Consider the following 27,758-nt stretch of genomic DNA (forward strand, 5'->3'; position numbering starts at 1 on the left):
TCTTTTACTTTTACATTATACATGTTAAACGCTGAAGAAACGCACGCACCAGATCAGCAGCTACACTGGCGACTGAGGATGTCCTAAAAAAAAAAAAGGACACCGTACAGCGCTCCCAGTTACCACATCAAATCCTGGTTTGGAAATAATAAAGCATTCTGAAACATTTTTTTCAAGCGGTGGACACATCACTTAATTATGAGATGCTGTGCTACGGTGCAGCAAAAATTCATATTTAGTGATCTCATATTCATTTTAAATGTATTTTAAATTTGATATGCCAGTCACGCTCATGCAATGGTACTAAAACATGTAGATTACAATAGTAGCGCTGCAATGAGTCTCTGATGTTTAAAGTCTACTGTATTGGCTCTGTACAGCCAAATTATAGGAATAAGCTTTGGAAAAACACAGGAAAAAAAAGATAACTCACAGTGTTAAATGAACTACACTGCAGAATCATATTTCCTTTCCACCATAGCAGGAGTTACTGGAACACAATTAGCATGAACCAGAGATCCCTCAACCCTACAGGTTTATTCCATCCACATTACCATCAAAGATCTCTGCTGGATATTACCAGCAGGCTTACTGTGCTTAATTATTACCAGAGGCTACAACTAGTCAAGATCACAGCAGCCTTGTGATGGGTCCATCACTTCATCCAGAGTTCATCAAGGTGAGGCATGACAGATCTGGAAATATGTTTGATCTTCACAGTTCAGTGTATAAAATAAGCCTGAACAGCTCATCTCAGTCAAATCCCTCTAGTGATGCTAAACAAGTTTCTTGCTTATGTATAAAGTGCCACTGAGGACATCTCATGTTGGGTGTTAAGCACTCAGTTGCAGTGCCCTCGTGGCATGGAAAAATCATGACCAGTATTTCTGAGCTATAACAGCTCAACAGATAACCCAAAGGCCTCAGCTAAATTGACTAAATATCAAGATTAAATCATGAGTAGGCTTAACGTAGTGTCACTGTGTAATTGTTTTTGAGCCCTGTCCAAAAGACTGTCTCTTTAAAGCAAGATGTTGTGTTGCCTGTTGACCTAATTAGTAAATTCTTGGTTCTCGAGTAAAAACATTTGTTAACCGCTTATGAATTCTACTGTTTAATCTCCCTGTAAAATCTGAATTTAGGGATTAACCACCCTTGGGAATGGCTCTGGCTGGTCATTTCAGGTAAGTGTAAAGGATACTGAAGCTTCTGTCTGTGATCCCCAAGTGCCAGAGGTTAATCCTTAGATCATCAGCAGACATGTAAGTCTCACAATCGCTGTTGACGGAGATGGAGTTGACGTGGTAGGTGTGAGCGTTAGCGAAAATTCTTCGGGGGCTCACCTCCACCATCAGGTCCATGGGCATCAGGACTGGCACCTACAAAAGAGAACCAATGTGACTCATTTCTGAATTATGAACTCCAATTGCACACAGTGAGACTTGATTTGGTTTCCATTACAGCTGACCCGATTGAGAATATTGTTTCAGCCACTTTTATTTATGAAACACAGCGTACAGTCGAGCCTGTATGCAGAGAGACCACACATCTACAATAATCACTGTGAAAAAAAAAAATCGAACAGGATAAAAGGGAAAATAAACATTATTCCTGGATTTGTAGTACCGCATGACCTAAATCCAATGGATTTGGCTGCAATTATCCTTGCATTGACCTTTTGCCCCTTTATTGATGATCTGGAAGCTAAATCTGTAATGAATAGTTTTGGCAACTCATCAGATTAACTATCAATTATGTCTTGGGGATACATCGACATTCCTGTAAAGACAGTCACTGACAGTGCAGTCATGTTATGTCAGTGCAAACAGTTATTCATTCATTCCTGATCTGCCCTGTCAGTTGAAGCAGATTTCTTGTGTTACAATGGAATGCCAGAGGGAAATACAGAAAGGAAGAATCCAAAGATCTAACATGACTGTTCAAGGGCATGGACATAAAGAGGGGTACATGTCTGGGGAAAGACTAGTGTATTTGCACTGCCCTGACAATCGACTCGTAATGTTTCAATTAAAGCTAGTTGCTTGTGGTACAGTATTTGATATTGCAAATGGGTAAGCTCTTATGGTTCCTAATAATGTGACCACGTCCTGTACTGTGGAAATGATGCAGAAACATTTCATTGAGAGATACAAATATTAAATGCTGCCTTAAGAACTGAAGAAATTAAAAACATCAATTAGATATTAAATATTGTGGATGTCCTGTTTATCATTTTTTCAGGTTGTCCTTGAAAAAGGCCACAGAATAAGGAAAACAGATACGAAGTAGACAATGTAATAGGAACTCTCATCAGCTGAAATACAGTAATTCCCCAGGTGGCACTGAGCCGTGTTTCTGTAGAGAAAGACACATGCTCTCTAAGTAATGAAGCAAATGATTTCAAAACTCCCAATCCCAGTAATTTACACTTTTCCGATGAATGTTTCTTTTGACTATTGCAGGAAATAAAAATGACTTTTGAAAATTGCAGGGACTAAAAAATACTTTCCAAGACAACTGGCCTTTTAGCTTGTGTCCTCAAAACTCAACAATGGAGTTATGCTGACTGTGTTTTACAGCAGTATTTAACTACCATGGATTGCCAGTGAGGTCTGTGATAACATGAACGCAGACTTTAATAATACGACCATCAACAACAGAGCTGTTTATACTGTAGTTGATCTTGCATACAAGGAGCGGGAATATCATTTTTATGTATCAGTTTTATTCGGAACTTCTGATACTCTTTGGTAATTAGGGAAAAACCTGCATATATATTTTTTAGTACAGAAATATTTAAATCCACATTTTATTTCTACTTGATCTGATTTTGTGTAAGTAATATTATATACAGTAATTCACAATAAAAAAGGGGGAAAATGTATAAAACGTGGTTAAAAAAAGAAAATAAAAATAAAAATAAAACACAGGTTCTCCACAACAGTGATATTCAGTCAAGCATTATTTCATTTTGATGTATTCTCTTGGGCCATGGATTCATTTTAGTCAAGCGACGTGAATGAAATTTAGGAAACCAATGAGATAAAAATCTAACTGAACCAAATGTACCCTTTCTCCTTTTCAATCTGGCTCTTTAAAGATAGCACTGTTTTCAATAATAGGATACTTATTGTTTGGTCAGACCTCTCAAGTAGAAAGATTCAGACAGTGATAATAGAATGCCCTTTCTAGAGCACTAAATTATTTTTAAAAATATACAAGAGCTCACCAGTGTGTCAATTACTGAGGATGAAAGCAACAAGAAAAGCATACGTTTTACTTCATCGTCCACCCCAATACTCCCCAGTTACTAATCTGATTAAATACATTAACTAGAACTGTTGTTGTGAACAAAAACAAAGCAACTCTGATGTTATAATTTAAGGGGAATGTCAGATCAGATTGAATGGTTTGTAAACATGTGAAAAAGATCAGTATCATTAGGCACACAATAGCTGAATGTAATGTATGAAAATGACTGTTCAGAAAAATCCTTGACCAACTGCGTGACAACAACAACAGGCCAGAGCTCAGTTTCTGCAATGGCACAGATTTCTTCATTTGATAACAATTTGGTTTGGAAAGTTAACAAAATAGCAACTCGATGACGTGTTTTCTTATTTCAGCTACAGTTTTCTCTATAGGTTTGAAAGAAGGATGACAGAGTAGGTAAATGTTTACTGACGTTAATTTACATAATACAAACACAATAGTAATGTATAGATTAGTCATTCATTTAGTATTTTGGGGATTTCCATATTCTGTTAGAAATGTATGTTGAATTTATAAATCACGGATGTAAAGTACTAACTGATTAGTATAATGCGTATGAATGTTGACACATCTTTCCAAAAATCGAATGTTGAAGCAAAATGTATTTATCAATCTAGTAGCTGCCTCAGCTGGTACAGTTGGTTCTAAGGAGTGGTTCACTGTAGGCATTAGCTTGAACTAAATCAACATGAAAACCATGAAATACCATTAAAAACAAAGCACCTCTTGTTATTTTAAATGTGTGGTGCTCAATAAAGAATCAAACAACACTATTTGAAGCTCTTGAGAAGTGACCACTTGCAGAGCTCTGTAAGTGCTCTGTAAGACAGTACCAGCTGATGAGAACCCTTGGGTACCCTGGGGAATTCAACATGCCACATCCAGAACCAGAGCATAATCGCACCTGCACTTGCAGGGTTGAGGAGAAAAAGGGTTTCCAAATCTGACACCATTTGTATGTTAATGTCCTGCCTTCACATGTTAATGCATCTAAAATATACTATAGCAAAGGGCTAGAGAATTTTGTATTTTGTTACATACAAATGGTTTGATAGAAATAAAATCATTTTCTGGAGTAGGATGGATTAGACTCATGAGGTTTAATTATTACATTCTTTGAGAAACCAGGGTTAACTTTTGTCAAATACTGTAGCTGACCACTTTTGTTTTTTTTTTAAATAGCTTTTCCCCTAATTGACAATTAATTGGTTTAGTGGTGAAACACAATGGATCTTTATTATTGTATCCTCTCTGCTCTGTAATTAACACTCTATTGAGCATTTTGGACAACAATGTTTGAAATAAAACAAACAAGTAATACAAAAACAAAACAGAAGCACCCTGCAAAGTTGTTGAATACCAGTTATGTAAAATATTGAATAGAACTGAATACATTTTTAGACCTCTTAAAACTTACAAATGTGTATTAAAAGGTAAACTAAAACAACACAAGCCAAAACGCTTTCTGGATAGACATGACTGGCAGTAAGTTTAGATGTAACGAGCTATAAGATATGTTGTTCTCCAGCTTTTACAGGGCATACACATTTCATGTCACCACATTATTACAAGCCAAAAAAACTAGCACATGGAAAACAAGAGAGATACATACGTGTAGTATCTGAAACTGGGGCATGATCATTTTTTTTCTTGAATAGAAACAAGCACTGGCAGTATCCAGTGTTCAAGTTCCCCAAAGAAGCAGCCAGCTTACCTGCAGGGACGTCACTGTTGAAAGACCTTTAAGCCGCCCTTCTTCATCTTTCAGGTTGTATCCCTCCGGCCTCTTATCTCTTTCACTAACTTTCCATAATTTAATAGTTTTATCTAAAGAAAATAGAAAAAAGGTATACTTGCATCAATAATAAGTAATGCAGTCTTTATAAGATTGTGCTAAGTTTACAAAATTAAATTACACACACACCACTTAATAAAAAAAAAAGGCAAATAAAATTCTTTACGTTTTCACCCTAATACAAAACTAGTTCAGGCACATCACTATAGCTCCCTTCTGTTTGCCAGTTTAATTAAAATCAGTCCCTAAAAACGTACAGTAGCAATGACTCAGGAATTGTATTTCCATAATATAAAACAAATACCCCTACTTGTAGAAGTTACCTTTTACAAACAGTTGACAACAGGGGCATCCATTGTTTTCTTTTTCATTTGATCATACAAGATGAAAATATATATATATAATATATATATATACTATATATATATATATATATATATATATATATATATATATATATATATATATATATATATATATATATATATATATATATATATATATATATATATATATATATATATATATATATATATATATATATATATATATATATATATATATATATATATCGTGAAATATCTATATTTACTTTAACTATCCACAGGACACTATGATGTCACTGCTGTGCTTTCTCCACCAAAAATCGAATGTGTTTCCTGAGTTAAGGGGCAGGACACAGGCACTGTTAAACGTGGTGGATCCTTTGACCCGGACATGCTGGTAAAAGTCAGCAGTGTTTTAGACATTCACAGTTTTATACCAGGCAAAACCAATTCTCAAGCGCGCAATTCTTTTTAATAGCGAGCATCAATGATTTTAAAAATGACAGCCTGATCAATCAAACACTGACTTTTTAACCCTAGAATATGGTGTATCACTGAAGGAAATCACACGGATGCTTCTGACCTTACAATACTTGACCCTTATTGACAAGCTCAGTCATGTGAGATCCAACCCTATCTCTAAGTAGCAGTATGTGTCCCCTCTGTGTGTGACTGTGAACAGGCTGGCTGTAGGGGGTGATGTCAGGCCAGAAAGGAGTACACACGCACAAGCAGTACTGGCAGGTGAGTCTTAGACACCACGGTACTCAGTGATTTTATTACAAATAAACACTTTAAACAAAAAAACAGCACATGGCATTTTGGGCCAAAATAAATAGACAAACCAAACAAAGAAACACTAACCAACAGGGACAAACACTAAACAAACAAGTACCGTGCTGGTCCTCCAGCATGACATAGCAATTGTTATAAATATTATTATTTTCTCCTCACTCTCTCCCATTCTTTCGCCCTGAACACACAACCCAGAGTGAGTAAAACGTGCATCTATATATACTGTTGTGCCAGGATTCAATTACTAATTAATTATTCACTTGAATCCCAGCATGTGAACTAATTTACGCAACCCTGTGCTCACATACTATTAAATACTTTAAAATGCAAAATACATTTATACACATATTTTAAATCACTTGTGCTACACAGACCCATTTATATCCTGTGCACCAACACCTATACACCAACATGAACACAAAATACACACAGGGGCAGATCACACTGCCACAGTGATGTATAGATTTATTTTGTGCATGACCCCCGGCAGACCTTCGAGACACGATATGTGAGATTTTGTCTTGTGGTTGCATTTTTTTCTCTTTAGGTAGAGTGGTAACAGACAACATTATATCCTGTAACCATTCTTCTGTCGGTGGTACTTTTTCATATGCTTCACTTTCAAAATAAACTTTGATATAGTAGCAACTTAATGGGATATGTTTATAGGTAAAGAAAGGGAGTGATACACAATGATGCAAGCACCACACATTTTACTGCAGGCACTGCTGTACAGGTCTGTGAAAACAGGTTAGGCAAAATAAGTGCTTGTACTCCAGCACCCACAGTTTTCTACTAAAACCCTTACTGATCTCCCTGCTAACTAGAGGTATCTTTACATGCACTATAAATATCTGTGGGAATATTGTGGACACTATTTAAAGAAAATATTATCATGCTGTCCAAAAACAGTTAAATTGTTGATACAAAATAGAAAACAACAATATGTGAAAACTTGGCAGAGATTGAGACATATCTAAGGGTGTTAGCTTAGTTTACTTTCACAAACAAATTAGAAAATTGCACCTTGATAAATGTGGACCAAAGCCACGAGTCTGGTTCTGAGGGCTCCTTCATATCTATCATCTACTGTATATTTGATGGAGATCTGCCATTACTGCAGCCACAGAATAATATAATGCATGCTATATTTAATGCACCTTGCAACTTTGTTTCAAGCACTTTAGACTTGAAAATAAATTTTAAATTATCATGCTTTAGAACCCCAACCTCTACACTCAGAAATCACACATATGCCACCTTCCATATTCCAATTTCCTCGTCTCCAAACACAACTTAAGATATTGCAGTTCAGTGGGCAATAGTTGTGGACAGACTGACAGCTATTTCACCCATGAATATGTTTGTAGTCCTGTGATGAGCACACTGTATAACCTGGGATAAAAATGACCAGTTATAAATCTCTTAGAAGAAAAAGAAACCATTAAAGTGACAAATAAACTGAATACCCCATACCTAAGTCTATGTGTAAATACAATATCTCTCACCATTGGTTGATAAAAGGAAGTGAGCAGCATTCTGTTGTGGCAGCCACCTGATTTTGTTAATCTTCTCCTCAATTTCCAGACTCTTCAGGTAATCGAACTCAGGTTCATGGCTCTGAAAGGTGCTATAAACATTGTACTCCCCCTGGCAGTTAGGCTCATTTTTACTCTGGGAATGAGAAAGGGGAATATAACAATTACAACCCCAATCAAAATATATGGCATTCATATTATTAGTTTTATTATATCACACATTTCAACAGATTACAAAAACATTTCCAGGAGAAAAGAAACACACGATTTTGTAAAGGATTTTACATCAAAGTATAACTCTCTTGGAACAGTTTAAGTAATACAAGTTTATTTTTTCTTCTAGCTGAACAGTAATTGTGCAAGCAATAAATGGTCATTTAGTAAATCATGAGAGATTAAGCTATCTAATTCCTAGCCCTTTTGCAAATTCAGCAGTATGTTGTTCTATTAATATTTTCACAGTATATTCCATGATTTTTCTGCATGCATCAGCAAAGCAGTTGTGCATTCACCAGACTAAAGAACAAGCATACTACTTTATTAACTCATGTGGTTTGTACATGTATGCGTTTGTGCTGCACAACACAACAGTTACAAACAGTACAACAGAAAACTATCTAACACTTAGATAACCAACTGATTCTGACATGTTCTACATGGTATTGTAAACCTATGAACTGCTGTAAAACGCTTTGCATTCAGCATGGAGGACATTATACAAGATACAACAATGGAAGTTTTACAGAGAGCATGGGTTCACTGTCAATCATATGGTTTCCATTTAAAACACATTTAGTAAGAGGTTCAAGTTTCAGATCCAAATGTGTCTGCAGCAATAAAACTGAACATAAAAGTGCCTTCTCATGATTATTAATGTTATGTTTAGGGTTCGATTTTAATAAAAATATGAGTAATGCATCATGGATTTGTTTTAAGTGTTGCCTTTGTACTGAATTAATTTAAAATATGTATATGCAGAAATCACTTCATTGGGATCCGAATGTTTATCCTGCTTACTAGAACATACATAACTATTCCAGGGGCTGTGGTTTCTCTAATCTCTTCAAAATGAAATAAGAATAAAGATTGGGATCTACAGTCTATATGTAAACACACTAAAAAAAGGGACAGAACCACACATATTGTGTAAGTCTGACTCTTATTTTTATTTTTATTTAGTAGCTGCCAATTAAAAATGCCTTATTTAAACTCTTATTGAAATTTTTCAAATTTAAAATATCTAATCGTATTGTATTTTTGGCTCAGCTCACCGCTATCACCCCTGCGCTGACTCGGCAAAGACAAACACCCGCTGTCCTCCGAAGCGTGTGCCATCAGCCCGTCAGCCGACCGCTTCTTTTCACTCTGCAGGCCCGCCATGCAGCCAACCCAGAGCTACAGCGTCGGAGGATAACGCAGCTCTGGGCAGCTTATAGTCAAGCCCGCAGGAGCCCGGTCAGTCGCTGGTGTGCGGTGTTAGGTGAGCAGAGGACACCCTAATAAATCGTCAAGGAATGTCAAATTCCAGCATTTCAAAAAACTATTAATTGCTCTTGCTAATTGCTTTCTAATGACAGTCCTGCTCTGAGGTAGGTTATACACTGTCGGAATAAGTAGTATCATAGAACTATTTAGGGCCTTGTGTTAAAATGGTACCAGCAATAGACCCACTTGACCTATTCCTGGCTGGCTGAATGCACGACTTGTTTTTTGTGAGATGGATACATATCTCTTGCTGCAAATTAATTAAAATACAATTAATTAAAATAAAAACAATAGCATATTCAATGTCCTTGTGAATGCAATTATATGTCTAAGTAAACATCCTTAAGTTATATCTGAACCAAACTGGAATTGATGCTTATTGCACCTGATACTAGTATTATGATACTTTATATTTAACAAAGCATGCTTTCCCATTAGTTGCTTTACAGAGGATGAGACTGATGCACCTATACCCTTGTTAATTTAGTGTGTGCCGTGAAGAGAGAGTGTAAATCAAGGACTACACGTTCTGAAAGGGTTAGAGACATCAGCCAATTAAGAAAAGATGGAGCAGCCACTGGCATTTAATTTGGTGGTCTGTGTTTTGCTTTGTAGATATTATGGTCATGGCTATAACAAGGAAACCAATATAACCATGTGGCAGTCATTTCAATTAATGTCCTAAGGTCGTTTATCAAGCAATGGGCAAATAATGATATAGCCAACAATTACTTCAATAAGTCAAAAACATGAATTGGAGTTCAGAAACTGAAAATGGGTACTATATATAAGAAATTGCACTTGTAATAGAATTCAAGTGCCTACCTCAGGTTCCCTCTGGAAAATAACAACACGCCCCCCCTTGTCCCCAGTCGCCAGCAGCTCCCCCGTCAGGTTGAACTCAACTGTGGATATGATATCAGCTGAAAAACAAACAGGAGAAAAAAAAAACACACATGAGATGCATGTTTCAATTCCCAGTGTGATTTACTGTTTGTGTCACCTTTATTGTGTGTGTGTATGTGTATATATGTATAACCATACAGAATACATTCCAATTTAAATGCAAGTACGGGAGGGGGGTAAGTTTGTCTAGTTATTAGGGCACATGCGTTTCTATGTGTTTATGAGTCTTATGTTTGTGACTGTCTGATAGGTGGGTGATAAAACAGCACTGTGTGATGGGTCATAGTATTCTGTGGAAGGGTGCAACTGAGAAGGTTTTGTCGCTATTACAAAAACAAATAGGGATTTAACTCTCTGCCCCACCCAGTCTCCAAAATACACTTCTTTGAACATTTACAAGGATAACATGGAGAACACAAAATGAACAGCAGTACACATTAACAGGTTACTAAACAGACATCCTATGTACTGTACAGACTATAAAGCACAATATCCAATTGTCAAAACGCTGAAAATGAATATTAATAATGCTTCTGATGGCAGGAAGCTTTACAAGACGGGCTTGTCTGGACAGCCACTGTTATCAATCAAGCAGGGCTTTAATGTATTTCTACATGATTTCCTTGTGGAACATTCTACATCTCTTCCATCACTTCTCCTGGAGCAGGTACTTTCTGCCTCCTCCCGTTACTCCGGAGGACTGTTATTGCAGTGCAGCAACCTGCAATGTGCCAGACTCTCCCCGCTCCACGAATAGTAAATGCTCTGTGCTGGAAAACAGTTCTCCCTTTCCGAGTGTCTCTGCAGTAAATTGGCAGTGTCAATTGACCTCGGTTTCCTTGTGCAGAAAATACATTCTGCATTGCCTGCAGCATCTCCAAGCTCAAGACCTGACCTGGATTGTATCTGTACATTTTGTATTTCTATTTTGCTGTGAGGAAAAGGAAATAACTGTGATGAAAGCAAACAGATCTTTATCTAAAATGCCTGTACTGTTTTACAAAATCATATGCATGCTTAAACACCTAAACTGCACCCTGAAACCAAATAATGTTTTGTAGTCAGCCAAAAGCAAACGAGGTAAGACAAAACCTTTTAAAATGCGTAAAAGTGTTGAATTTGTGTTAAAACACATAAACAAACCTACAGAACACAACATTTTAAAGAATGTTGATTATTAGTTGCCAAATTTCATGCAGCTGTAAATGTCCTGCAACCTTGAGGTTTTGTACTGTATAATGTGACAGACAGCCTTCAGGAAGGAAAGGAAATGGACACAGTCCATTTAGAAAAAGCCTCCCTATGAAAAAAAAAAACACAAAAACAACAGATACCCCATCTTTCAGAGTTATAAATTGATTTCTGCTTTACACAGTTTTGTCAGAGCAGCTTGTCTTTGAAAATGCTTCCTAGAGTACAAGAGGAGCAATTATAAAAGGTTCCAGTAAGAGACAGCAGACCAAGTCAGTCAGGGACATCCCTAGTTCTATTAAGCACAGCAGCTCTCGTTCCAGAAGGAGAGCAGAGTGAACATCTACCCTGGAAAACCACCCACAGACTGGAGTAGCTGCAGGGCTTAAACTATATCACAACACAAGAGTGTCACCAGCAAAAAAAAAAAACTGATTCAACATTAGTATGAAGAGAGGGAATTCAGAGACCAACATTCACAAATCCCAGTTACAGGAAACACAAGCATTCTGCACTTCAAGAACGGCATTTTCCACTAGTTACTGCTGGTGTATACTCTCGGTAAGCAGGTGCACTCTGTAGCTCTGCCAGTTTTAAACGCTGCTTGGAACAACCCCAGTATCTCACAGTAGCCTACATCCCATATCTCCAACTGATTCAAGTTCCATATATGAGTATCAGGGCCACCTTTATGACCCAGGTATTGGCCTTAATCGTTGTAGCTACCTGGTGGCCAATTAAGCATTTAAAACACAGGCCATGCAAAAAGTACCTCCTGTGCTTCCCACCTGTGATATTGTATGTTCATCAGCTTTCTTTGAATGGCGTGTCAATTCAATTAGATACACTAGATTTGTATTCTGTGACCCAAAAGACACTCTCATCCTCTCATAATCCAGTGTTACTCATCGCACTGTTCCACTGGCAATTACAATACATGTGAAGATTTATTTAGAGCTGACTAGATGTGTTTAGTCCATTTCCGTTTCCTCACTGGACTCCTTGAGCACAAAAAACATCCAACACCAAAAAGTCTCCATCCCATGTCTTCCTCATGGAAGCGATTAATGCTACAAAATGAAGTTATAGTGCCTATCAAAGCACTGTAGTATCAACATGTGGGAGCAAGTAAGTAAACTGCCTAACCTCAATACATTACTGTATCTAGTGTTGTTTGCACTAATGTAGTCTCCCAAAGCAGATAAACTACTGAGTAATCAGAAACCCCTGTAATGGGTTTTCATGGAGACTAACAGAACTTCACTTGACATGCATCTGTAATGGATGTCATCAATCTAATGGACATAATGGTTTTGTTGCACACACACACCTTTAATTAAACACTGGGGATTACTAATACACAGTGGTGGGAACCCACCAATATTACACTATCAAAACAAATTAAATAAGTAATAAAAATCCTACCACCCTAGTACAACCCCCCCACCACCCACCCCCCCCCCAAACCCCCACACACACAAAACACATAAAATCAGCCTGGTTCAAATGATGCTGTTAAACTAATACAAGGTCTATATATTGTTAATACGAATTAAACATCTCCAGTTGTTTCATTGCCATCTTTAAATTGAGTGACAACCAATACGCAAGAAAATGGTTTAGAAAATGCTTGGTTATTCATTCATTAACTTTACATAAAAAACATACCAAAACAAAGTAGTTTAAAAGGCTTCTGAACATATGTACTGAAAAGTTAACAGATATTAAATTAAAAAACAATCCTTTCACATATTGCCTCCCTAAAGCAGCTAAGAAACTGGAGCTAGACCTCTAAAGCAGATTTCTGGGTAGGGCCCTGTTTCCTATGTATTACATACTAGCCTGCTTAATCGTGGGATATCAATATAGTTGAAGTCCTATGGCATGAACTTGGCCCAGAATAACTGCACACTGTTTGAGACTTTAAGGATAAATGTCCTCAAACATAAAGATCTTCTAACATCTAGGATACACTGGTGTCCCAACCATTCTAGTTCCATGAAATAGCTCAGCCAGGTTTCAAATATGACCAAAGTGGTGCTGTGGTCATATTATTTTGGCTGGACAGTGTGTATTAAAATACACTGTTCAATTGTACATGAATTCACTCTTTCGAATTACAACACCCACTCCTACTTTCAATGGAGTGGAGCCAGCTGGCTACAGCAATGAGGGGAACTGGGCGATGCCTGGGACTCACTGGGGAAGAGAGGAAGCCAAGCTATAATAATTAGAAACAATGTGCAGTTGTTTAATGACAGCTCATAAAGTTCAATTATCACCCTCTGCAGGAGGGAGCCTTCAACATCTGGAGGATGCATGTATTCTACTGGGCGTCATTCAAAAGGAGCTGGGAGGAGGGGTGGGGCTGCAATCAATTACAATCCCTATGATGAGCACATTTGGCTTACATGCAAATTAAAAAGCCATAAAAAGACAATAAGCTCAGAGAAGAATATTATCACCCCAGATCCGCAAACTGTTATTGCAATTATAATTTGGTAATGCACACACAAAATTCATATCTGAGCACAAGCTTCCCAACACTGATAGAGTACCACTCAGTTTTTAATGTTGTTAATTACTATAACAACAACTAAGATGCATCCATTCATGTGTCCTGACAGGCGCATCCAGTAAAGACGCTCCGCGTGGAGTGCAGGATGCGCCCTATAGCCTGGAGATCGCAGGTTCAAATCCAGGCTATGTCACTGCCGATCATGACCGGGGGCTCCTAGGGGGGCGGCGCACAATTGGCCGAGCGCCGCCCAGATAGGGAGGGCCTAGGTCGGCATTGCAATCCACGTGACAGATTGGCAGGAACACGTTTCGGAGGATGCGTGTTTCAGCCTCTGTTTCCTGAGTCGCCAGGGGGTTGCAGCAGTAAACCGGGTTAAAAAAAACAACAATTTCATTTCAACTCTTTCACCAAAGAAAGATGACAACTGCTATACAAAACCTTCACTTGAAAACAACAACACGAAAGACCAATGTAAAGGGCTGGTGAGCATTCATTATTTTATGTATCTATTTCAAAAAGCCAGGAAAAGAAATGCATAATTTGTTTTCAAAATAATTCATAAGCAAGCAGGTCTTTGTCACCATTTGTTTTATTATAAAAAGTAATAATACAAAATTTTGAAAACAACAGAGCAGTTTTGAAGCACAGCACCATGCAATGCTCTCTGAGATACATCCAGAATAAAAATCACTATAAATTGTAGGCACTGCAGTGCAATACCCTTGATTGTACTTTACTGCAGTACTTTCTACATGTTAAAAATCCAATACACTGGAAAGTGCATGAACCCATTCTAAATAACTGAAATCCTTTTTTTTTTACACTGACAATGAGCAAAATAAATGTCCATATCAAGACGACGAACCACTCACTAGCAGTTATTATTTTTTTCTCAGTTTTCCCTTATTTTTTTTAATCTTGCCTCGAAGGCTGGTATTTATATCTCAAGCTCTAATAAAAATCTGTTATAACATTTACTCAGCGACTATCCAGTTTATCGCATATGGATTTTGGGAGTTCATAGCCCTACGTCAGAAAATTATTCAAAACAATCCTGGCCTAACAGATAACCTTTAACAAAATTCTGTGCTTTTTCTTGCTTGCTACTACATTATTTATTTTTACGTTTGAAGCTCAACAAAGGCAGGATTAAATACTATGGACCTAAAGGTCAGTTGGTCAGCTAGTACTGTATTTGAGGATACCGTGCTATTTTGGATCCTGCTCCTCCCCCCTCCCCTTAAAAAGCTGGAGAACAGAAGCAGACCATAAGAATCAGCTCCAAGCAGCCGAGCGGAGACGTGAACTCCTGATTTGGCTGCCATGCACTAATCTGATGCGACAATGCATTTAATTTTCATGATTTCAAAAATTAATACCCCAAAACCCTATAAGCTTCCCATGATCCCTCCAAAACCAAATCCCCCAGAGCTTGGTAAAAGTCTGCCTCAATAAAGCTAGGAGATATTCCACATACTCTATACTAAGCAGTGCACTTGTGATAATTCCACTTTCATTTGTGTTTTTTGGCCTCAATGCCCATTAGCTTGGTTCCCTGGAGCTTCCCTATGAATAATTAGATTAAGGGGTAAAAATCTCTTATCACCACAGAGGGGGGGTGATGTGAGTTTATGAAAAGACACATATTTAATTCAGATGCTAACACGGCAAGACCATGTAAAGATAATTTATACAGAAAAATTTATGTCACCATGTTGATAACGTACACAAAATAATAAATACATAATTAGGTCGGACTGCCACCATAAAACAAGAAGTGATATGTGCAATGAAAATGGTTTTGTTGTTTTGAAAATGTCACAGATGTTGCATTCATAACCCATGAAGAAATATCATTTGAGATTCAGCTGCTGTCAACTTGGAGATAAATTCTGTTTTGACGTGGATCATTTCAGTGAATAATATGTTATTAACTTACGGATAAACCCTTCAGATAGCTACTAGCTCTGTATATCCACCCCAGTCTATATGGGAAAATTAGGAGAATTAGACCTGTATCTGGAAATTGCTCATTTAAAAAAAAACAAAAAAACATTTCACATTTAATCTATGTCATTACTGGTTTTAATTTCAGCCAACTCTTCAGAGGAAAAGTCATTATTGCTATCAAAAGTAATGAACAGTGGGAGTTATGCATGCCTTTTGTACAAATCACATTTTAATATTTGTTTTAGGTGGAAGTATGAGGGATGGGGTATACAGAAGTACAGCCAAAGAAACAAGATCAGACTTAAATTTTACAGAAATGTTTCCCCTCACCAATGAAGTCTCAAATCAATATCTCCAACATTCTATCCAAGCTGGCATAAGCAATATTGCCATGCAGCTAAAGGCTGTCTAATTTAAAGTAGGTAAGTAAGTAGGTAAACACTGCAATTTGTGGTGCTGCACTGTCCAGTGACTCAAAAAAACCAACAAAAAAAACAATGACGGTTGTAAATTCATCAGGTTGGAGTGAAGTCTACCTTTCAATGATGGTCAACAGAAATAATTAGTTTACTAATCTACGGTATTAAGTCTTCTACTTTCCCGATCGGAACCTATCAGTATAGAATCAGCACTACCTTTCCTCCTCTTGTAGCACTCTTGTCAGTAATGAAAAATGGAGAAAAGCGAGCACAGGGAGCATTTCCATTACTGAGGATGTCGTAGAACAGAGAGGCAAACACCAAGTCAGTTTATCTGGATACAATCACCTGACCCCACTAAAACAAAACAAACAAAAAAACATTAAAGAATCAGTTGTTAAAGAAAATTTAATAATGCCAATGCAAAATAATTTAACTCACATTGATAAAATAGAGGGTGTCAACAGTTTTGGTAGTGGTGGGAGGGGGAATCCACTGTACATGCATGCATGCATAGCTATCTACCTATAATGATTTTAGAAAATGTGCAAATGCCAAATGGTCAAATCTTGGTTTCATTAATAAAAACTATAGTACAGTCCATTTACAGAAATAATAAAAATAATGACATCTGCAAGTAAATAGTGTATTTAATAAAGAAAGCAAAATGCTGTAATACAAACAATTAACACACATGCCTGAGATTACACTGTACAAGAACTGTTTAAAATGATGGAAGGATGCCTACTGCAAGCAGAAAAGGAAACATTAAATTGCACTAATAGCCTGTATGGTTGATCACATTTTGAAAATAAGTCAACATGTAGAAAACTGTAGACGATTGCTATCCACAGAGTTCATCCATAACTTTAAACACTCAATTATAAATCTACAATATAGTTGGTAATACCATGCACTTTATCGCTGCCATGTTTGTACACAAATATGCTTTTACTTATGGCTTTAAAAACATTTGGGAATTATTGTAGTTGAGCAGCAGATTTCTGTCTTCATGTATGCTTTACTATAACCAGCACAGCAGGAGAGGATTGTAATTTAAAATTGTAAAACGTGTTTGAACTAATTAAAGTTGCTCGTTTGTTTCTCATTACAAATGAACACAAAGTAGTGCATTTAATAAACATATGTTGACAGTATATTACAAGCTATGGTTTGCTGATTAAAAATATTTAAAAGCAGAGGATACATGGAAGGCACAAATACAATCTTGTTGCAAAAAATAAAATGTCTATGTCTGGCTGACTCTATAGCAGGTGTAGTTCAATCAGGGCTGAGATTCAACAAAAAAAAGTGCAGGTACTCATATGCTGTGGAGCACATCTATGGTACATTGTTTTTTTCCCCCTACATGTAAAAAAAAATGGAGAGAATTTGAATGCCTATGAATAGTGTACAGATATAGGTACACAATACACGTTTTAATACAAAATAAGCCTTCAAAAATATAACCAATTCACCATAAAACAAAGAAGCGGAAAATACTAATGTATTGAAAATCAGTAATGTAACGTGACTTAAGTTAAGCTTTAATTAAGAAATATTAGACTATGCAGTAACTGCTGTACAGAGGGAGTTTCGTTTCAAGATATCAAAAAAAGAGATGATATAAAAAAAATATTATATAATAACCTGTAATATATATATATATATATATATATATATATATATATATATATATATATATATAAATATATATACAAGAAAAACCTTTACTATGATGAACTGACCATTTTAATCCCTGAGTAGGGGTCCCCATACTAGTATATATATCCCTGTTATTTCTTTTTTTTTTTTTTTTTTTACATATTACTTATTGTATAATATATGCTGTGTGCTTCTATGTTGTCTTTCTGTCTAGATTAATTACCATGAACTATTCAAAAAAAATATAGCTTCTGAAAAGGCTTCCCAAAGCTGTACAGGAAGAAATGGGGTTACATTTTGTCAGTGTTACACATGTTGTACACCACCCTCAAATGATTTTTCATCATGGCGTGATTATCTTCCCCGGCACATTTTCTGGCAATCTGCTTCAAGAAGTCTTTTCAGGAGAAGTTTTTAAAACAGGATTTGCTTGTCAGCATGGCAGACACTTAAATTAAGACTCTACAGTATGTATCAGCATAAAACCATTAGAAAATGTGACATGTTTAGTTTATTAAGAAGAGAAAGGGAGAGCAGTGGGTGCGTTTAGCATTTGGAGAAGTGAAATAATGATGTACAGTAATTTAATGGTTTCAGATACACAAATGAAAATATTTTGGAAAATGTTACATTGAAATCAACAATAACAATTACCTATAGTATCAACAGCTTCTCTGTTGATTAACAGCTGCTCGTAATTTTTTTAATATTTCACACAAAGAAAAAGTTCCAGCTAGACTAATCATATAATAACTATAACTGGCATTTTTTTCTCTTGTATAAGGGTCAATCAACTTCTGAATCATTACACCTGTGTTCGTACTGATCTGACTAGAAGAAGTACCATCTTCATTTTTTGAACATTAAAAAACTCAATAACTTAGCTTTCAATATCATCGTGCACATTAAGATAATAATCTTTTTTTTTTTTTTTCTGTAGAGTTGTTCCAAGGTTGGGACAGGACCACAACATATGGATTAGAGAAGCAGGAGCTAGCTTACATTTGTCACAGGTTGGATCCAGTTCAGGGTAAATTCTGGCCAGTTTGACCCTTGACAAATGCCCCAAATGCCATCTATAAAGTTGAACTGCAAATCATGTTCCCACACAGTTTTCAGCGCAGACAGTGAAGGGTAATGCAGAGACAATAGCATGTTATACATTTTAGATATAACATCCCTACAGTCAGGGTTGAATTTTAGTTTGGAATCTATAGTGGATTTGAAAAGCAGTAGAGGAAATTAAGCCACTTTGTTTTGCATAAGTTCTGAATTTGCAATTAACAAAAAAAGTGTTTGTGCTAGGGTTAAATTTTAGGGAAAGCTGATTCTGAGAATATTTTAATGAACGTTTAGTTGCTGTGATGAGACTGCTGCCACTCGAAACACTAGTGAACTGTGTAAAACTGTCAAAGCAGATGTAATGTATGCACGTTGGCTGAAAAGCAGATAAAATAAGTACTGAGTACCGGCACAATTTCACCCCCGAGTTGAATGGATGTTGGTCTAACAACTGACATCAGGTTTTTAATACATAGCATTTGTTAAGTTGTATGTATATAAAAAATTGTTGGAATCTCATCCAATTTCATTGTGTTAGAGTACAACTCATAGCCAAAAGGATATGATGCAATTCTAATGTGTTACATCTTATTGGTTAACGTGTACATAATTGGGACTTGCTTATCTATGCTTAAGAGGTTTTTTTTGTTTTTATTTATTTACTTTCTCTCAGAAACATTGCAGTGCCAGAGAACTTACTTGAAAAGACAGTGTAAAACACCAAAATAAATCTATAATGTTTTAATAGTTTTATTTTTTTCTATCATAACCACTAATTATGAACAAGCGCAAATTGAGTTCAATCATACTGTCTATTGGGTTTTGATTCCCATTTTAATTGTATCCCTAAAGACACTTTACACTTACACTAGGCTTGCTTAAAGTTTATCAAAAGTATACATGAACACATGCATGTCTTGGTTAAATGCTTGCATATAATTGCCTGCTCGTTAGCTTGACAGATGTTAATACTTTCCTTCAAGGAAAAAATGTTTGAGCCTCTTAGCATGATCAGTTTTGTAAAACCAATGCACAAGCCATTTCTTAAACTTGATGTTAGTTTGTTGCAATAATTAGACTATTGGTTTTACTACAGCTTTACTGTACATACGTATTTAAAATGTGTACGTAAAGTTACCCTTTTGTCCAACAAAAATGCAGTTAGTCATACTCCCCTTGTCTACTGCACTAGAGCAAATACCAGCTTTGATAAATTAGAATGATTTACTGTACAATACCACTCTAAATGCTAATAAAAATAATAAATAAAAACATGAACCTGGAACAAAAATAAACATGCTGCAAGGCTTCTATAGTCTACACATGTTTGTTCCTTCCTTCATTACAGTTTTTGGATAATACTGTACAAGGCTATTACTACAGGCCTACTTCCTGTTATCAAATACTGTTATGAAATAAACTATAACATTTCATCAAGTGGAAGAAAAATCCTACAGTACAGCTAACCACACACTACGGGAGTACTTCTGGAATACTGTTTCTTAATTGTTACTGTTATTTTTCATATTATTAATTAAAAACATTTGTCCACATTGTGCAATGTAAATTGCTCTTTTCTAAAAAATGAGCTTCTTGCTCTAAAATGCTGATAATTTAATTGGGTGAATAAAACAGCTTGGAACTGATTCAAGTGCAAGTGATCTATCATTTGTACCACCTATCCGATGCATTTCTCTTCTAAATGATTAACACTGTATTCAAACGCACAACTGGTCAACAATATATCTCTCTAAACCACTTTTCAACAACGCACATTGTAGAGGGCATGAACAAACTTTAGAATTAGCCACTAAGTAACTTTTGTGCTCTTTTATACTATTTTTTGTTTGTTTTTGAGTTGTGTGCTCTTTGAACATAACTTCATCATTTCAATAACTAGCAATTTCTAATATTCAGGATTTCTTATTGTAACAAGGCAGCTCGGTTGAGATATTATTGGAGTGAGTGGATTATATAATAAATATGTTTGGCTGAGTGCTACATTATATAAAAAAAAACATCAGGTGATAGCTACTCTGTGTGTGTGTAATATATATATATATATATATATATATATATATATATATATATATATATATATATTACAGTGTGTGTGTGTGTGTGTGTGTGTGTGTGTGTGTGTATATACACACACACACACACACACACACACAAACACAACATAAAATATTAGTGCTATGAATAGGATAGGTGATGATAGGCTATTTGACATGATTTAATCTAACTTGTTTCCTCCAGGCTGTAGTAGATTACAGACTCCAACATCACTGTAAGATTAAAAAGAAAAACAAACACATCAAATCTAATAGCTGTCATCACCCATCTGATGTATTTCTGCAGCTGTTATTGTAGCTACTCTGTGTTGTGAACTGGGTTGCAAGTTAGGTGTGAGGTTGTGACGTGCACTGTTGATCTTGTATTTATTTGAGGTGGCAACTGTGTTATAAAGCATAAAAACTGAGGCTTTAATCACCCTTGAAACGCAGGTCAACTTTCAGACAGCCTTTTCTCGCAATTACAGCAGCTGACAGTGACATTTTGCCATGTTATTCTAATTTTGTTGATTGAATTTCCTGTAATTGGCAAATTGGTTGAAAATCTAAAAAAAAAAATGTTGCTTGAAAGACTGCCTGAAAGACTGCCTTGGACAGGCTCTTGAGTTGACAATGTACTGTTGGTTGCCTAGGAGCAAGCCTGGTTGTTTCCAGACTCCATAACTGTGTAAAGGAAGGTGTTTGAGGGTGCACTGATGTCAATACTGCTGCTTTTCATTGACAACTGATATTCAAGACTGACAAGCAGGCATGACCATTTTATGTATCCGGGTGTTTGACTGTTTTTAACATTGGAAACCACATTTTGGCCAAGAGGATAACAGGGGTATGAACCACAAAGCTCATACAGTACCTACACTCCGCCTGCATCCCTCTTGCTGATATTTTTCAGAAAAACAAACAGTATTTTATTTGCAAAAACGCACAGTACAAGGAGTTAGGTGGCAGAAAATCAAAAGAAAAAAAACTTTTACTTTTAATATCATGCTGACACAGCAGCCCTTCTTCACAGTGAAACATAATGAACTGCAAGTAGATATGCCTGGTACTATAAAATCAATAGTTCACAGCATGCTGATCATAAAGGCTGTCTAACTGCAAAGCCCCTATTAAAAGGATGGGACTGTCAAGTCTAGCCTCGCTATATAGAAAAGCAGACTATGCCTCCTGAAGTCTTACACCTGCTTCTTAACCTTTACAGCTTTCCTGAGAACGTTCTGGGCTTGGAGTATACCATTTCTACATCATATGGACATAGCTAGAGAACTCAGCTGCTAATCATAATGTGACAAGTGAATGCAAGTTTTCTTACAGTGCTAATGGTGCATACTCGTGTTACCTTAATCAAAATGTTTCTGGATTCCCTGTGGGCTACTTCTTACTATCATTTCCAAAATATTGCGATAAATTGCTTGTCAATTTTTTAAAGATATTAAAGCTCATAACAGCAATAAATGTATGCCTGGTCAGTCCTTTAGTAAGGCAGTTACTGATTGGCTGAAGAGTTCCTTTTAGCTATTCAATACCTGTCCAGCATAGGACTGACCCATTCAACATTATTGCCGAATGTAAAATCACCTTCAGTGTAACTTGCAAACTGCTTGGGTTCCAAAGACAGCGCTGTGATGTCGGAACACAGGACCTGGATAGGATTCAACATCCTGGTGTGTGGAGTCCGGGAGAGGGTTGTTAATCCACTTTTAAACACTGCCCTGGCTTGGCTCAGAGCTCAGCTTGGCTTGCAGGCTTTCAGATGTGTTCAGAGCCAAGGCTTAGCGTGAACAGCCCTAAAAGAGGGGGCATGGTCTGAGTTACAGTGCATAGTCTTTCAAAACAAGGTGATTACAAGTCATGCAGTTTACATCGTTTTTTGTTTTGTTAATATTAAATGCAAGAATCCAAATCAGGGAATGCAGATATATTATCAATTATAAACACTGATATGAGTCTACAGGTTTGGGAGTGAAATGGTGTGTAATTTTTGTTCTATAAATCAAAATGTTGCGTCGACATTTGTGCCTGATACAGAAAAAAATGTGAATCTTATAAATTCACAAAAGAGGTTATGGCAAAATTGTTCTTAAACACAACACTTACAACATTTTTTGTTTGCTTTTGCAACATTTTCTAAAGCCTTTTATGGCATACAACTCATGACATGAATGAGAAAGTGATCTGTGATTCTCTCCCTCACATCCAAGGTGATTGGCTGACTACATATCACACAAACCTGCTTATTGTCAGCCTGTTACTAAGTAACCACAGGATACAACTAATTAATTTCCAACACAACCAACAACCAATAATCATCTCTGCTGATAAACTGACATTTTGTGCAGCTTGTCAAATGCTGCATGGGCAGTCTTAATGGGATACAGTTCAGTTACAAACCACCAACGGCTGAAACTGCTATTTTCTATTTACATCCCTATATTATCTATAAACCACTTGCATCATTTCACCATATGCCTTGCTTCTGATAAAACTGTCCATACAGTAACAATTCTAAATCTCCAATTTAACAGTACTCAGCAAAAACAGCAAAGATAGGCATATGTTTTAGACACACATCATTCATATTACAGTGCCACTGCTGCTCCTTTACTCAGATTAATCAGATGTTTATAGCATGACAAGTCATGTAGTTGGCAATAGTGACATCTCGACAAAACCACCTTTACTGCATATCAAAAGTGATTGTAGACGCGTTTTGTCCAGTTAAAAATATACTTATTTAGATACAACAGCTGAGCAACAAGGTGGAATTGCATTAATAAGCATGCAGTACTACAATGCAAGTGTACCTTTGTGGTGTCTCATCACTTCCATATACTGTACCTCATTTCCATGCACCACTCAACCAGGGTTGGAAACCTTGCTGCTCCCATGTGATTAGATAACCCCCGCCCCTGGCAGTATTTTGGTTTACTGTATATAGGTGTGGGTTATGCAGCACGGGTGATTTAAAATGTATGTTGGCATGGGATTCAATTGACAAGTGGGTATAAACGTTGCATTACATCCGTGAGTTGGTTTCTCCGTGCTATAATTCTTGTTTGAATTTTTTATTTTATTTTTTTGTAACAAAAAGCTCAAAAGAATTGTTTGGATGATAGGAAGCAAAAGCTGTAGCATCCAACGCTTTGGTTTTGTAAACAAACGAATGGGACCTTAGCTGCAAGGCTTGCTGGGAAAGAACAGTCAGCATCGGTCGAAAACTTAAGTTTTTTTTTTTTTTAAAACCTTGGCCAGCAATGGGGGTTCAGGAGGAATGCAGGAGAATTTGTATCAGCTCGGACTGGCAGTCATGGAAACGAAGTAATAGTCTACCAGAACAAAGCTGGGATGGATGCCAGACCATGGAGGGAAAGCTGACCTGTAGCACAGGAGCAAAGTTTAAACCTCAAGTACAAAATACAATAAAAAGAAAAGGATATCTATAGCAGGTTTCCCTAGTGGCATGAATCCATTTTTGAATCTGTGTGGCCATATTTTAACTCTGTCACTGCAGACATGAATCCACGCACACCAATATTCTTTGTATTTGTACTGAAGTAATCAAAATTAAAGTCCCCTGCAATGCAATTACCCTCCCCCCCAATTTTTCACTGAAGCATCCACACTCAGAAAGGGTTCAAGTATGACAAAATTATTTTCTTGCCTGTGTGTTTTCTGTTCCTCATAGTTATCTCTTGTTTATGCAGGAAAAGTAATTTCCTTCTGTATATGGGGCTGGCTGGCTAAAACCATACCCACGACCCCCAGCGCATTATTGCAGCAATTTAAAAATGAGACACGCCTGACTTTCACGCTAAGCTATTTGCTGCTGCCTGCTTGCATATCATTAAACAGTTATTATAGGTCTGGTCTCAGATTGCTGCTGTTGAATTAATAGTGCCAACTGCATCAAATGAAATACCAGCAATATTAATTGCAGGTCTAATTTATCATAATGTATTCCATGCTTCCCTGAGCACTGAACTGAGCGGTGCAAAGCCTGCATGATCTGCCAATAACTGCATGCCTAGTGGAGAATCCAATATCCACAGTTTAGCATCATTCTTGCTTGTCAAGACAGCAGCTCAGTGACATTCATCAGATATATTCTCAGATCATCCATGCTCAAGCAGTCCCAAATCTGGGGATGTGTTTTCTGTAATTGTGGTTGACGAGACATAAGAGAAAAGGTTTTATAACATGGTGAAAATATGTTCAAAATGCCCATGATTACCACCTAATCCCTCCCCCTTTCTGAGTACAGGACCAAGACAAATAACATTAGTATCCATTTAAAACCTAATTTCTAGTGCTGTACAATTAAGTGATGCGGTGCAAATGCTTGAACATTCACCCGGTCCATCGGAGCTGAAATATCTCCAGTGTATCCACCATCAAATACAGACCAGCAAGTATTTAGTCTAGTACTACTAAAACTTCATACTAGAACAACCAGTCTATAGCAGTCACTGTAATTGCACTGAAGTTACTGCCATAGTAACATGTTGTTCAGTGATCTAATACAGGCTGCATTTTGCAACCTGTAATTTGAAAAGCTTGTTTTTTAAACCCTATTTAGCAGGCATGTCACTTAATTCCCCAAATGATAAGTACACATCTGCTATGTTGGGGGGTAATTGATATTGTGAAGAACTAAACATTTAACCACACAAAATAAATTACTTACTGTACACATTCTCATGAAAAAAGCATGTTTGTAGGAAATAAAAATAGACACATTTATAAAAAGAAAAGATTAAACTAAAGTACTTGGCAATGAGTACTCCTGTAGGAATTGTTTGTAATTTAGGAAGGTGGCACATGGCTGACTTATGACAGCATGAATCAGTCACTTGCTTTCTGTTAGCAAATTAAGCAGAATTAATGGCCTAAAAGTAAATGAAAAATTCCCTGCATCTATTATAACGTGCTCTACCTTAAGCACCTTTGAATAAGTTTTAAATCTTCAAAAGGATCAGGATATACTAAAGACAGACTCACCCCGTCAGTAGCTGTTTAGGGACATCGGCAGTTTCCCTTTGTTAAATAATTACTGTTTAAAATAGTCATGGAGAAGCAGATTAAGGTAAGAAAATGGATGAGGGCAAGAAGCTTAACTGTCGCCAGGCCATCAATCTGCCATGAAGTAACAACAACATAAAATTTAACACATCTTTGCTTTGCCTTGTATGCCCCCACTGAGTCTAATCAGTTTTATTATCCATTGACACTTCTAACATGGACTATGATATCTTCAGATACTAAGCATCTGAGCTCACATCACTTCCCAAATTTAGGCAAGAAAAACTCAACATTACAGACTTTTAATGATTCAAACAACCATCTCCCTTAACACGGACTCATAATTAAAAGTACATATTGGCTCTAATTGGCTCTAAACACCTGTTATGTTTTCCTGTTTCAATTATCTTCTGTGCTGTAAAATAATACTGAATTAAATTTATATTGCATAAAGTGAAATGAACTTAAGTATGTAAAAAGTTAACAATAAAAAAGCAAAAGTGAATTTATGGTAATGCATATGCCCCTAGTATTTTATTGAATATACCGATAGTTTGTATCACACTCATAGGTGCAAATGAAAGAGAATTCAGAGCACTGGAGACTGATGTTTTCTTGGGATCTTAGGTTGACATAAAGTACTGGACTGACCTGTCCCTGTTTGGCAACCAGTCCCTGCCAGGTCTACTGAAAAAGGAAGAGAAACAACAGCTCCTGTTCTTTTTGACTAACTAAATGGACAGCATAAGCAGTAGTTAAGCCAAGCTATATTTTTTGAGAGCTGTCTTTCTCAATGTCTTCAAGGCATATCTACTTTTCAAGAATTCACGTAAAGCCTACTGATAGATAACATGCTGGTATCTGCAGCCGTTTCCTTCAACAGGAATCATCATAGCACTTGCAGTGTGCCTTGCAAAAGATGGTGGGCATAACCTCAACTTCCTTTAAACAGATGTCCATTCAAATTAAAAGAACCAAGCTTGTACCTAACTGTATGTGTTAAAAATCAAAATCATATAATTGGTTCTACGTTCTACTCCAGTGACTATGTTGGAAACACTGGGTTCGTCTGTTATTCCATTGCCTTTGAAATGGAGGTCAAGGGTTTCCCACAATCATTGTACTGCATGCCCCTTAGTTTACCTGTGTGACCTCCATTACTCACTTAGTTTGTGAGATACATGGCATGTCGGAGACAGAAGGAAAGCATTGTTTAAGTCTGTGCAGCCTCACTGTGCAAGCTTGTATCTTTGGGTGACCATCGCTAGTAAATATTCATGAGTACATATTAGCAGAGCTTTACTTCCTCAGCTACATACTCATCAGGGCCCATATATTAAAAGCCCAGCTAAAATAATGCTCTCTAATATGTTTAAAAGCCGGTATTGTGTAAAGGAGGAGGAAGGGTCATAGACTTTGCTCCTTTAAAATTTCAGGAGCCTTTGTCACACAATGTTTATACATAGGGCACAAGAGAAAGCCACGTTGACCTCACTCACATTCCCACTACCTGACCAGCTGAAGGTTAAATTGGTAGGCTTGGGTTCTATTCCAATCACACTAAGCACTGTAGCTCTGTATCTGAATTAGTGACGTAACCAATTGAAGGATTACATGTCACCAACTGCTCTGAGATGTAGTAAACAACCAATCATAATACCTCTCTCATGCAACACTATGCTAACTGCAGTTTAATAAGAACACAGAGTTTAACATTCTAAACTGTTAAAAATGCCAG

General features: G+C 36.7%; 1 protein-coding gene across 3 annotated transcripts in view; it reads right to left on the reverse strand.

Annotated features, from left to right (window-relative positions):
- Positions 1 to 27,758, reverse strand: part of LOC121324762 (serine/threonine-protein phosphatase 2A 55 kDa regulatory subunit B gamma isoform) — a 111,687-nt gene that overhangs the window by 40,308 nt on the left and 43,621 nt on the right. For 2 of the 3 annotated variants that reach the window (XM_041266923.1, XM_041266940.1), the window contains 4 exons: positions 10,038 to 10,135; positions 7,698 to 7,863; positions 4,988 to 5,100; positions 1,202 to 1,379 (listed from right to left, as the gene is read on the reverse strand). In XM_041266923.1, the coding sequence (XP_041122857.1) occupies positions 1,202 to 1,379; positions 4,988 to 5,100; positions 7,698 to 7,863; positions 10,038 to 10,135 (555 nt within the window). Of the gene's footprint in view, positions 1 to 1,201; positions 1,380 to 4,987; positions 5,101 to 7,697; positions 7,864 to 10,037; positions 10,136 to 22,579; positions 22,789 to 27,758 lie in introns of all 3 variants that reach the window. The other variant, XM_041266931.1, reaches the window with a different exon arrangement.

This window comes from Polyodon spathula, chromosome 1 (assembly GCF_017654505.1).
Source record: "Polyodon spathula isolate WHYD16114869_AA chromosome 1, ASM1765450v1, whole genome shotgun sequence".
NCBI lineage: Eukaryota > Metazoa > Chordata > Actinopteri > Acipenseriformes > Polyodontidae > Polyodon > Polyodon spathula.